General features: G+C 45.9%; 1 protein-coding gene across 13 annotated transcripts in view; it reads left to right on the plus strand.

Annotated features, from left to right (window-relative positions):
• LOC140385689 (UDP-N-acetylglucosamine transporter TMEM241 homolog) overlaps nucleotides 1-13,320 on the plus strand; it is a 223,339-nt gene that overhangs the window by 93,284 nt on the left and 116,735 nt on the right. For all 13 annotated transcript variants that reach the window (XR_011933422.1, XR_011933423.1, XR_011933424.1 and 10 more), the window contains one exon: nucleotides 7,015-7,084. Coding sequence is in view for 9 of the 13 variants with exons in the window: in XM_072468096.1 (XP_072324197.1) it covers nucleotides 7,015-7,084 (70 nt within the window). In the remaining 4 variants the exon portion in view is untranslated. The remainder of the gene's footprint in view (nucleotides 1-7,014; nucleotides 7,085-13,320) is intronic.

Here is a 13,320-nt window from a genome sequence, read left to right on the forward strand (position 1 = left end):
CACCACTGTTAAAAAAGGAGGTAGGCTGAAAGCGGGTAATTATAGGCCAGTGAGCTTAACTTCGGTAGTAGGGAAGATGCTGGAATCTATCATCAAGGAAGAAATAGCGAGGCATCTGGATGGAAATTGTCCCATTGGGCAGACGCAGCATGGGTTCATAAAGAGCAGGTCGTGCCTAACTAATTTGGAGGAATTTCTTGAGGACATTACCAGTGCGGTAGATAACGGGGAGCCAATGGATGTGGTATATCTGGATTTCCAGAAAGCCTTTGACAAGGTGCCACACAAAAGGTTGCTGCATAAGATAAAGATGGATGGCATTAAGGGGAAAGCAGTAGCATGGATAGAGGATTGGTTAATTAATAGAAAGCAAAGAGTGGGGATTAATGGGTGTTTCTCTGGTTGGCAATCAGTAGCTAGTGGTGTCCCTCAGGGATCAGTATTGGGCCCACAATTGTTCACAATTTACATCGATGATTTGGAGTTGGGGGGCCAAGGGCCATGTGTCCAAGTTTGCAGACGACACTAAGATGAGTGGTAAAGCAAAAAGTGCAGAGGATACTGGAAGTCTGCAGAGGGATTTGGATAGGTTAAGTGAATGGGCTAGGGTCTGGCCGATGGAATACAATGTTGACAAATGTGAGGTTATCAGTTTTGGTAGGAATAACAGCAAAAGGGATTATTATTTAAATGATGAAATATTAAAACATGCTGCTGTGCAGAGAGACCTGGGTGTGCTCGTGCATGAGTCGCAAAAAGTTGGTTTACAGATGCAACAGGTGATTAAGAAGGCAAATTAAATTGTGTCCTTCATTGCAAGAGGGATGGAGTTTAAGACTAGGGAGGTTATGCTGCAATTGTATAAGGTGTTAGTGAGGCCACACCTGGAGTATTGTGTTCAGTTTTGGTCTCCTTACCTGAGAAAGAACGTACTGGCACTGGAGGTTGTGCAGAGGAGATTCACTAGGTTAATCCCAGAGCTGAAGGGGTTGGATTACGAGGAGAGGCTGAGTAGACTGGGACTGTACTTGTTGGAATTTAGAAGGATGAGGGGGATCTTATAGAAACATATAAAATTATGAAGGGAATAGATAGGATAGATGTGGGCAGGTTGTTTCCACTGGCGGGTGAAAGCAGAACTAGAGGGCATAGCCTCAAAATAAGGGGAAGTAGATTTAGGACTGAGTTTAGGAGGAACTTCTTCACCCAAAGGGTTGTGAATCTATGGAATTCCTTGCCCAGTGAAGCAGTTGAGGCTTCTTTATTAAATGCTTTTAAGGTAAAGATAGATAGTTTTTTGAAGAATAAAGGGATTAAGGGTTATGGTGTTTGGGCCGGAAAGTGGAGCTGAGTCCACAAAAGATCAGCCATGATCTCATTGAATGGCGGAGCAGGCTCGAGGGGCCAGATGGCCTACTCCTGCTCCTAGAACATAGAACATAACAGCGCAGTACAGGCCCTTCAGCCCTCGATGTTGCGCTGACCTGTGAAACCACTCTAAAGCCCATTTACACTATTCCCTTATCGTCCATATGTCTATCCAATGACCATTTGAATACCCTTAGTGTTGGCGAGTCCACTACTGTTCCAGGCAGGGTATTCCACACCCTTACTACTCTCTGAGTAAAGAACCTACCTCTGACATCTGTCTTATATCTATCTCCCCTCAATTTAAAGCTATGTCCCCTGGTGTTAGCTATCACCATCCGAGGTAAAAGGCTCTCACTGTCCACCCTATCCAATCCTCTGATCATCTTGTATGCCTCAATTAAGTCACCTCTTAACCTTCTTCTCTAACGAAAACAGCCTCAAGTCCCTCCGCCTTTCCTCATAAAATCTTCCCTCCATACCAGGCAACATTCTGGTAAATCTCCTCTGCACCCTTTCCAATGCTTCCACATCCTTCCTATAATGCGGTGACCAGAATTGCACGCAATACTCTAAATGCGGCCGCACCAGAGTTTTGTACAGCTGCAACATGACCTCATGGCTACGAATCTCAATCCCTCTACCAATGAAAGCTAAAACACCGTATGCCTTCTTAACAACCCACTCAACCTGAGTGGCAACTTTCAGGGATCTATGTACATGGACATCGAGATCTCTCTGCTCATCCACACTGCCAAGAATCTTACCATTAGCCCAGTACTCTGTCTTCCTGTTATTCCTTCCAAAATGAATCACCTCACATTTTTCTGCATTAAACTCCATTTGCCACCTCTCAGCCCAGCGCTGCAGCTTATCTATGTCCTTCTGTAACTTGTAACATCCTTCCGCACTGTCCACAACTCCACCGACTTTAGTGTCATCTGCAAATTTACTCACCCATCCTTCTACGCCCTCCTCCAGGTCATTTATAAAAATGACAAACAGCAGTGGCCCCAAAACAGATCCTTGTGGTACACCACTAGTAACTGGACTCCAGTCTGAACACTTCCCATCAACCACCACCCTTTGTCTTCTTCCAGCTAGCCAATTTCTGATCCAAACTGCTAAATCTCCCTGAATCCCATGCTTCCGTATTTTCTGCACTAGCCTACCGTGGTGAACCTTATCAAACACTTTACTGAAATTCATATACACCACATCAACTGCTTTACCCTCATCCACCTGTTTAGTCACCTTCTCAAAGAACTCAATAAGGTTTGTGAGGCACGACCTACCCTTCACGAAACCGTGTTGACCATGTCTAATCAAATTATCCCTTTCCACATGATTATACGCCCTATCTCTGATAAACCTTTCCAAGATTTTGCCCACAACAGAAGTAAGGCTCACTGGTCTATAGTTACCAGGGTTGTCTCTACTCCCCTTCTTGAACAAGGGGACAACATTTACTATCCTCCAGTCTTCTGGCACTATTCCTGTTGACAAAGATGACATAAAGATCAAAGCCAAAGGCTCAGCAATCTCCTCCCTAGCTTCCCAAAGAATCCTAGGATAAATCCCATCCGGCCCAGGGGACTTATCTATTTTCACCCTTTCCAGAATTGTTAACACCTCCTCCTTATGAACCTCAAGCACTTCTAGTCTAGTAGCCTGAATCTCAGTATTCGCCTCGACAACATTGTCTTTTTCCTGTGTGAATACTGACGAAAAATATTCATTTAGCACCTCTCCTATCTCATCGGACTCCATGCACAACTTCCCACTACTGTCCTTGACTGGCCCTACTCTTACTCTAGTCATTCTTTTATTCCTGACATATCTATAGAAAGCTTTCGAGTTATCCTTGATCCTACCTGCCAAAGACTTCTCATGTCTCCTCCTGGCTCTTCTTAGCTCTCTCTTTAGGTCCTTCCTAGCTAACTTGTAACTCTCGAGCGCCCTTACTGAACCTTCATGTCTCATCTTTACATAAGCCTCCTTCTTCCTCTTGACAAGTGTTTTGAATGCCTTAGTAAACCACGGTTCCCTTGTTCGACCACTTCCTCCCTGCCTGACAGGCACATACTTATCAAGGACACACAGTAGTTGTTCCTTGAACAAGCTCCACATTTCCATTGTGCCCATCCCCTGCAGTTTTCCTCTCCATCCGATGCATCCTAAGTCTTTCCTTATCGCATCATAATTGCCGTTCCCCCAGATATAACTCTTGCCCAGCAGTATATACCTATCCCTTTCCATCACTAAAGTAAACGTAATCGAATTGTGGTCACTATCACCAAAGTGCTCACCTACCTTCAAATCTAACACCTGTCTTGGTTCATTACCCAGTCCCAAATCCAATACAGCCTCGCCTCTCGTTGGCCTATCTACATACTGTGTCAGGAAACCCTCCTGCACACATTGGATAAAAACGGACCCATTTAAAGTACTCAAACTATAGCGTTTCCAGTCAATATTTGGAAAGTTAAAGTCTCCCATAACAACTACCGTGTTGCTTTCGCTCCTATCCAGAATCATCTTTGCAATCCTTTCTTCTACATCTCTGGAATTTTTCGGAGGCCTATAGAAAACCCCTAACAGGGTGACCTCTCCTTTCCTGTTTCTAACCTCAGCCCATACTACCTCAATTGACGAGTCCTCATCAAACGTCCTTTCTGCCACCGTAATACTGTCCTTGACTAACAATGCCACCCCTCCCCTCTTTTACCACCTTCCCTGAGCTTACTGAAATATCTAAACCCCGGCACCTGCAACAACCATTCCTGTCCCTGCTCTATCCATCTCTCCGAAATGGCCGCAACATCGAAGTCCCAGGTACCAACCCTGCCGCAAGTTCACCCACCTTATTCCGGATGCTCCTGGCATTGAAGAAGACCCACTTTAAACCACCTTCCTGCCTGCCGGTACACTCCTGCAACTTTAAAACCTTACTCATGACCTCACTACTCTCAACCTCCTGTATACTGGAGCTACAATTCAGGTTCCCAAGCCCCTGCTGAACTAGTTTAAACCCTCCTGAAGAGCATTAGCAAATTTCCCCCCCCAGGATATTGGTACCCCTCTGGTCCAGGTGTAGACCATCCCGTTTGTAGAGGTCCCACCGACCCCAGAATGAGCCCCAGTTATCCAGAAATCTGAAACCCTCCCTCCTGCACCATCCCTGTAGCCACGCGTTCAACTCCTCTCTTTCCCTATTCCTCATCTTGCTATCACGTGGCACGGGTAACAATCCAGAGATAATAACTTTGTTTGTCCTAGATCTAAGTTTCCACCCTAGCTCCCTGAATTCCTGCCTTACATCCCTATCCCTTTTCCTACCTATGTCATTGGTACCTATGTGGACCATGACTTGGGGCTGCTCCTCCTCCCCTTTAAGGATCCCGAAAACACGATCCGAGACATCACGCACCCTGGCACCTGGGAGGCAACACACCAACCGCGACTCCCTCTCGTTCCCACAGAATCTCCTATCTATCCCCCTAACTATGGAGTCTCCAATGACTAATGCCCTACTCCTCTCCCCCCTTCCCTTCTGAGCAACAGGGACAGACTCTGTGCCAGAGACCTGCACCCCATGGCTTACCCCTGGTAAGTCCCCCCCCCCCCAACAATATCCAAAGCGGTATACTTGTTACTAAGGGGAACGACCACAGGGAATCACTGTACTGACTGCTTCTTCCCAGCCCCTCTCACTGTCACCCATCTATCTTTATTCTTCGGAGTAACTACATCCCTGAAGCTTCTATCTGTGACCACCTCTGCCTCCCGAATGATCCGAAGTTCATCCAGCTCCAATTCCCTAACGCGGTTTCTGAGGAGCTGGAGATGGGTGCACTTCCCACAGATGAAATCAGCAGGGACATTGTCGGCGTCCCTCACCTCAAACATTCTGCAGGAGGAACATTGCACTACCTCCCCTGCCATCCCCCTAGACAAAAAAAAAGAAAAAGAAAGAAAGAGCTTACCTGTTATTCACGCCCCTTCTCAGCAAGCACTCATTCAGCAACCTCTGCGCCCTGCACCTGAGGGAATATAAAAGAAAAAACTACTTACCAGTCACCAGCCAATCCCTTACCTGCAGGCTGTGGCGTCACGGTTCAACTTCTTCCTGACCTCGAGCCTTCCTCTTGATCTTTACAGCGGTTGGTTTTTTTTGGTTCGAGGAGGGGGTAGGGAGGGAAACACTGAAGAAGTGTTTTGGGTTTAAGTGTCACTGGCCAACAGCTCCTCCACAAACTACCTTCAAATTAGGGTGACCACGACGGAGGTATGCAAATTTCCCTTGCAACACCAATCAGCAGCTCCGCTCTACTGCCCTCTGCTGGATGCTTGTCTTCACTCGAACAGCTAGGGTCTATAGCTCAGGTACACCTTCAAATTAGGGTGACCACGACGGAGGTATGCAAATTTCTCTTGCAACACCAATCAGCAGCTCCGCTCTACTGCCCTCTGCTGGATCCTAGTTCTTATGTTCTTATGAATGGGGTGGGGTGTTGAGAAAAGAACAAAGGAAGGTCTGTGAAATGATGGAAGGCCAGGGAAATTAAATAATAAAATGGTTGATAGGAGAAGGGTGTGGTAATGAGTTAAGTAAAGAACTGAAAGATAGAACATAGAACATTACAGCGCAGTACAGGCCCTTCAGCCCTCGATGTTGCGCCGACCTGTGAAACCACTCTAAAGCCCATCTACACTATTCCCTTATCGTCCATAAGTCTATCCAATGTATCTAGAAGAGTTGTGAATGGCAGAATGATGAACAGTTGCCACCTAAAGACGACAAAACATCAAAATCGCAAAGAAAATGGAAGCAATTTAGGGCAGGGGTAACAATTTGAAATTGTTACACACACCATTGAGAATGAAAAGCTGTGAAGTGCCTAATTGAAAGATGAGCCTCTGTTCCTCGAACTTGCATTAAGCTTCACTGGAGCAGTGCAGGAGACCAGGGGCAGAGAGATCAGCGTGACAGCAATTCTATTAGAGTACAGCAGGATGAAATTTGATCAAGTCTTCACTTCACTCAACACAGGTTATTTTTGATTCCGTGTTTGTCAATATCATTTATATGAAAGAAAGAAAAGTAGTTCATTCTCAAGAGACGATACGTTCTGAAATTTCTGGAGGATTCACTACCAGGAACTTGGATGAATGAGTGAAAGGAAACAGCCATTTACATAATTTCTTTAGGGTTCCTGTCAATATTATCCCCCCGCCCCCATTCCATCCCTGGAAATTCTGGGTTTTGGAAGTTTTTTCCAACAATTTACATTTTGATCCATCCTCAGAACATGTATAATTACAATAATAGCAGACAATCCGAAACAGTAGTAACTCCACTTATTGTTCTGTTCTTCACTTGTATCTCCCTAATAACAGGTTAAGCAGATACCCACTTTCCATGTTTTGAATATTCAGCTTTGCAGTATATACTTGCAGAAATAAAGCCATACCTATAATGATTCCAATGATGTATCTCAATTGTGCATTTTTAAGGACTATAGAAAATTACTTTTGGATATTGCGGCAGCAAATTCTCATCTTGTGTTATAACCTCATTATTTAATAAGTGTGGTTTTGATATAAAGACTTGAATACCTCCTCAGTTGTCCTTTTTTCTCTCAGGTGATGCTTCTGACGCTTTGGAGTTCCCACACCTCTACTCGTACCGATTTCTCAGTGGCTGTTGCGTAAGGTAATGAACAATTTGTCATCTTGCTCCACAAACATTGACATGTTGGTTCTTTCAGAATTTGGCTCTTGGTCTTTCTATGTGCAGCAACTCAATTGGTGATCAATGGCGGAATTCTCCTCTTGGAGATGGAGACCTCGAACTTATTGTTTCTGTGTTTGCTTTGAACAACACATTGTGGGAATGATGGGCAAGATTCACTCAAAAAATTTCTATTTGCGGTTTTGAGTGCGTTTAGCGAGGTGTTTCTCGTCGGCTGCAATGCTTAGAAACACCCCAGTATTCAACGACACTTGGCTGGTTTTATTTTGACCTCCGGGTGTTTCTCTCCATCAAGGCTGCAGGTGAGCAGGGGAGCAATTTTGAAAGGCTGCTCGGACCTTCCTCAACCCCCCCCCCTCCCCCACAACCTCTGGGAGGCCCCTGGGAACACTCCTTCAGCCCCCTTTGACCTGGCAAGCCTCCGGAGGCCCAGCCCTGATCCCGGGCAGTGCCAACCTGGCACGGCTAGACTGGCAGGGCCAAGGAGCCTGGGTGCTAGTGTTCCACCCTGCCCTGTCTCCAACCACCTGCGGAACCCCCAGGTGTCATTCCGACTGGTCCAAATTTATGTGGACGAATACTAAACGGCACCTTGGCAAGGTCTCCCAGGCGTGGGCGGCAATTCCCTAGAGAATCCGGCAATCGCATATTTATTTGAGCCGAATGGCTTATTTAAATATGCTGACTAAGGTCACGTTCAGTGAGGGCAAGGCACAGATCACGGCATCTCGCGAAACACCGTTGAATCTAGCACACTGTTTTGAGCGCCACAAATCTCGCGAGCGGCCTCTCGCAAGATTCAACAGCCTTGTCCTGACACCAGGTTGGGCGTGACAAGGCTGCTGAATCACGCCTGATGAAAATTATTCCCAGTGATGTTTTAATTCTGGCCTTTTTTCCATATTACACTTGATATATTGGGGTAAAAAGTGTTACTCCCCTTCCCCACATTACAATTACCTCTTAAATTGATGTGGCAGAGGTGAGGCCTGGGTCTCAGAGGAATGGCTGTGAACTTTGGATAATTTGTTGGGGCAAAATTATCAGGATTCCTAAGAATCCGAGGAATGAACTTGTGTCAAGAAAATACAAAAGCAGGAAGCAGTATCTCTGAGGCAGAATATAAAGGAAGTTCTTCCCATGTTCTTCCGGTTCATGTTCACAATCCATCTTCACTGGCCAATTGCCATATTCACTGGTCACTGACACAACAGCTCCAAGTAACAGATTGTGCAGAATCCGGATCCTTCTGCGACTGCAGAGTAACGATCCTGGCAAAGTTGTATGATTTGACATAGCCTTATGCTTGTGATTTTCCAGTGGGCAGCTTTTGAAACCACCGCGAGCCACGATTTAATAATAATAATCTTTATTGTCATAAGTAGGCTTACATTAACACTGCAATGAAGTTACTGTGAAAAGCCCCTAGTCGCCATATTCCGGCTGTTCGGGTACAGAGGGAGAATTCAGAATATCCAAATTATCTAACAGCATGTCTTTCGGGACTTGTGGGAGGAAACCACTGGGACCCCCGGGGAGAACGTGCAGACTCCGCACAGACAGTGACCCAAGCCGGGAATCAAACCTGAGACCCTGGAGCTGTGAAGCAACAGTGCTAACCATTGTGCTACTGACTCACACTGAGCTGCTAAGAGAAGACACTAGTTGCAACCTGGATCAAAAGGCAGCATGGTAGCATTGTGGATAGCACAATTGCTTCACAGCTCCAGGGTCCCAGGTTCAATTCCGGCGTGGGTCACTGTCTGTGCGGAGTCTGCACATCCTTCCCGTGTGTGCGTGGGTTTCCTCCGGGTGCTCCGGTTTCCTCCCACAGTCCAAAGATGTGCGGGTTAGGTGGATTGGCCATGATAAATTGCCCTTCGTGTCCAAAATTGCCCTTGGTGTTGGGTGGGGTTACTGGGTTATGGGGATAGGGTGGAGGTGTTGACCTTGGGTAGGGTGCTCTTTCCAAGAGCCGGTGCAGACTTGATGAGCCGAATGGCCTCCTTCTGCACTGTAAATTCTATGATAATCTATGAAATCCTTGGAGAGTCCTACACATTCATCTGTCCTGTGGCCTCTTAAGTTATGGATTCCAATTCTCTTCCCACATCTAGTGGTGCACTGAGGCAGACCTTCGTCTGTTTCCATTGCCAGTAATCCCCAGAACAGGTTGCTAGTCTCTCGCCAGATTGGCAAGTCATGTTTCAGCTGTATTGAACCTTAGTTAGGCCACACTTGGAGTTAAGTGTTCAATTCTGGTTGCCACACTACCAAAAGGATGTGGAGGCTTTATAGAGGATGCAAAAGAGATTTACCAGGATGTTGCCTGGTATGGAGGGCATTAGCTATGAGGAGAGGTTGAATAAACTTGGTTTGTTCTCACTGGAACAAAGGAGGTTGAGAGGCAACCTGATAGAGGTCTACAAAATTATGAGGGGCAGAGACAGAGTGGATAGTCGGAAACTTTTTCACAGGGTAGAGGGGTCAATTACTAGGAAGGTTTTAAGGTGCGAGGGGCAAGGTTTAGAGGAGACGTACGACGTAAGTTTTTACACAGAGGGAAGTGGTGCCTGGAACTCGCTGCCGGAGGAGGTGGTGGAAGCAGGGACGATAGTGACATTTAAGGGGCATCTTGACAAATACATGAATAGGATGGGAATAGAGGGATTCGGACCCCGGAAGTGTAGAAGATTTTAGTTTAGACAGGCAGCATGGTCGGCTCAGGCTTGGAGGGCCGAAGGGCCTGTTCCTGTGCTATACTTTTCTTTGTTCTTGTTCTTTGACTAGTAGATTGAGGGGCGCCACTCCACATTAATCGTGGCTGATTAGGAGTCTCTCCCGCTCTTACCGCCAGCCATTAGCGTGTTGGAAGGCAACCTTTTTAACCACATTATAAACATCTTCCTTGGCCATGACATCCTGAACTAGGACTCAAACCTGGAGCTTCTGGCTCAGAAACAGGGACGCTACCTACTGTGCCACAGGAACTAAGTTATGGATACATGGACATAAAAAGAAAACAAAAATGGCAGCTGGAAACCCTTATGCTGTCTGAGGCTTGTGTCGTAAAAACAAATCCTTAATTTCTTTGCAACAACTGTGTCCCGAAACCTGTGGTGAGAAATAGCTAGAACTGTCAGACAGATTATAGTAGGGGCGGAAAGTAAGCTGTGAGAATGCTTTACATTTCAAACAATGGATGAAGCACACTATGAACAAATAGTGGCCGTGTTGGCAGAACTCTGTTCTCCTGCCGATTCACTCTTCCTGTTCTGGCGGCAGCTGGTTTTTACTGAAAGGTATATATTGCTCAATAATGTTTACTGACATAACAGCAAAACCGGAGTGTTTTTCTTTCCTTTCTTTCGAGTATCCTTGAAAATAAATTACTTAATCTCTGGCAGCAACCAGTCTTCTTATTTATGTTACACTTCACCAGGGCAAAGCTCCACTCACTTTATAATTCTGCTTTTGAAAGCTGTACAGAAATTGCATTTTACAAAGGGACCAATTTAGAAGCGCACTGCATGCTTTGTGTGGTTTCTCAAAAGAATTGTCACATGCCGCCTTTTGTCTGAGGTCTTCTGAAGGCCAAAGAGGGACTTACCCCATACACCAAATTAAATTAAAAGTGATTTACCAATATGGAATGAGAACAATGCTCAGGTGCTGAACCTGGAAGTTAATTCCTGGCTCCAATTCGAAATGTTCCTGGCTCTAAATCTTGTAGAAATGTTGAATTGGTCCATTCAGTGGGCTGATCACTTCCTGAGCAAGGGCCCCCCATTTCCTTGCATTCAAGTATTTAGTCAGCCACCGCTCCATTGGCAGCATTCTGGCCTCTCAGTCAGAAGCTAGTGGTTCAAGGCCCAGCTTAGAAACATGAGCACAAAATGTAGACTGACATTCCCAATGCAATACTGAGGGAGTGCTGCAGTCTTCAAGGTGTTGTCTTTTGAATGCTATGTTGAACCAGGCATTTGTCTGCCCTCTCGGCTGGTCATAAAAGATCCCCGTGACACTATTTCAAAGAAGTGCAGGGTTCTTCTCTGCGATGTCCTGACCAGCATTTATCCCTCGAACAGCATCACTAACAACAGTTTATATGGTCGTGATGACAAATGGTGGTTGTAGGAGCGTGCTGTGCCTAAATTGACAACCACATTTCCGATGTTACACCAGTGACCGCACTTGAGGAGGAGTATTTCATTGACTGTAAAATGCTTTGGGACGCCCTGAGGTCGTGGAGGGTACTATGTAAATGCAAGCCTGCCATTCTTAAGGAGAGGACACTGCATGTTTGACAGCACAATCAGCCAGCCCTCACAAGATGGAGGCTGAGTGAGAGTGCGTGGTGAATAATGGAATGAATGTTGCACAGCTTCGGAGCACACTAAAGCTACACGTCTCCTTGCAGCTCCAACCAGACCATTGATACCCACCATACAGCGATATATAAACTGCAAAAGTTTATTGAAAACAATTTGCTGTTGTTTTAGTTTAATTTCCAAAACAAAATCAATTGCGGAATTCATTTAGCTGGTGCTGAAAATAGGCCTATGGGGCAAACTAATGATTTCCGGATTCTGCAGCATCGTTTTTCACTTTCTGGCATAAGCATTTCCTAAGTAATCTTAACCCAAGGGTGTACATGTCCAGTTTATTTCCCAAAAAGACCTATTCATGTGGAAATTCTTCCATGTTTGTACATCCCACTCGGGTTCTTTGTGAGTGACTTTTGCATAAACCATTTAAAAATCCTGACTCTCTGTAATGCTTGCTTCCATTTCCTCGACCATGAAACCAATGCTGCATCATTACTAGACTGAACTAGTTCCTTTGAGTTTTATCACCTTTTTTAAAGACCCAATTACAGGGATATTACTTCACATGCTCCATTAAATCACCAAAGTGGCCATTCTTGATATGTGAAATTATATTCAAAATGTTGGCTAGCTATTCCATCATACACATCAGATTTAAGCCCAATCCTGCCCAGACTAGATCACGTATGTACATGTTTCCCTGAGGTTGTTGGGTAATGATGGGACCCGGAATCCTCCTGATGGATCGATCTTGTTCGAATGCAGGATGCTTGAGTTTATTGCAGGGCTCTAAATAATGCCGATAGCTGGAATCAAACCTACTACATTTCTGACTTTTTAAATTCATTCACGGGATATGGGCTATGCTGGCTAGGCCATGTTGCTCTCTTTGGTTGTTTCTAAATATGGCGGTTAATATGGTCGCCTTCCTTAATTCTAATTACGTTTGCTTTAGAGTCGCCAGGTATCTTTCGATACCGCCACAAGGTTCAAACCCGAATACTGATCAAAGAGTCGGTACACCAGTTAGTTAGTTCAAAGTCAATACTATTTATTTACATACACAGCAATATCTACTCCTGCACGAAATACTACAGACTAAACTATCACTACTGCTAAAGCCTATACTTAGCTTCGGGCGCCCACTGAGTCAGAGGAACAGTGGCCATTGTTCGGTTCTAAGGCTGCTGGGGTCGAAGTGGTACAGGAGAACAGCTAAGGTCGTCCGTCTGGTAGCGAACGTTGACCTTGGACTTACTTGCTTCTGGTGCAGCTGGTGGAAGGGTCTCTCCGCTGTGAGAGCCGATTCCAAGAGAGCGATTCTCTCTTGGGGCCGCCTTCTTATACCCGAAGGGGGCTTCGCGCGCTTTTGGGCGGGCCTTGAACTTCATAGAATTTACAGTGCAGAAGGAGGCCATTCAGCCCATCGAGTCTACACCGGCTCTTGGAAAGAGCACCCTACCCAAGGTCAACACCTCCACCCCATCCCCACAACCAGTAACCCCACCCAACACTAAGGGCAATTTTGGACACTAAGGGCAATTTATCATGGCCAATCCACCTAACCTGCACATCTTTGGACTGTGGGAGGAAACCCACGCACACACACGGAGGATGTGCAGACTCCGCACAGACAGTGACTCAAGTCGGAATCAAACCTGAGACCCTGGAGCTGTGAAGCAATTGTGCTATCCACAATGCTACCGTGCTGCCCACGTTTGGCCCCAATCAATTGGGCCATTTCTTGATCATTCGCATTGATCCTGACCAATAAAGGGGTGGGTGCCCTGATGGCTGGGCGTGCCCTAGGTGGCCGTTGGCCTGCTTTGTTTTCTGCTTTCGGTTTGGGGAACTGGCGCCGCGAGGTCT

The sequence above is a fragment of the Scyliorhinus torazame genome, chromosome 11 (assembly GCF_047496885.1).
Source record: "Scyliorhinus torazame isolate Kashiwa2021f chromosome 11, sScyTor2.1, whole genome shotgun sequence".
Lineage (NCBI taxonomy): Eukaryota > Metazoa > Chordata > Chondrichthyes > Carcharhiniformes > Scyliorhinidae > Scyliorhinus > Scyliorhinus torazame.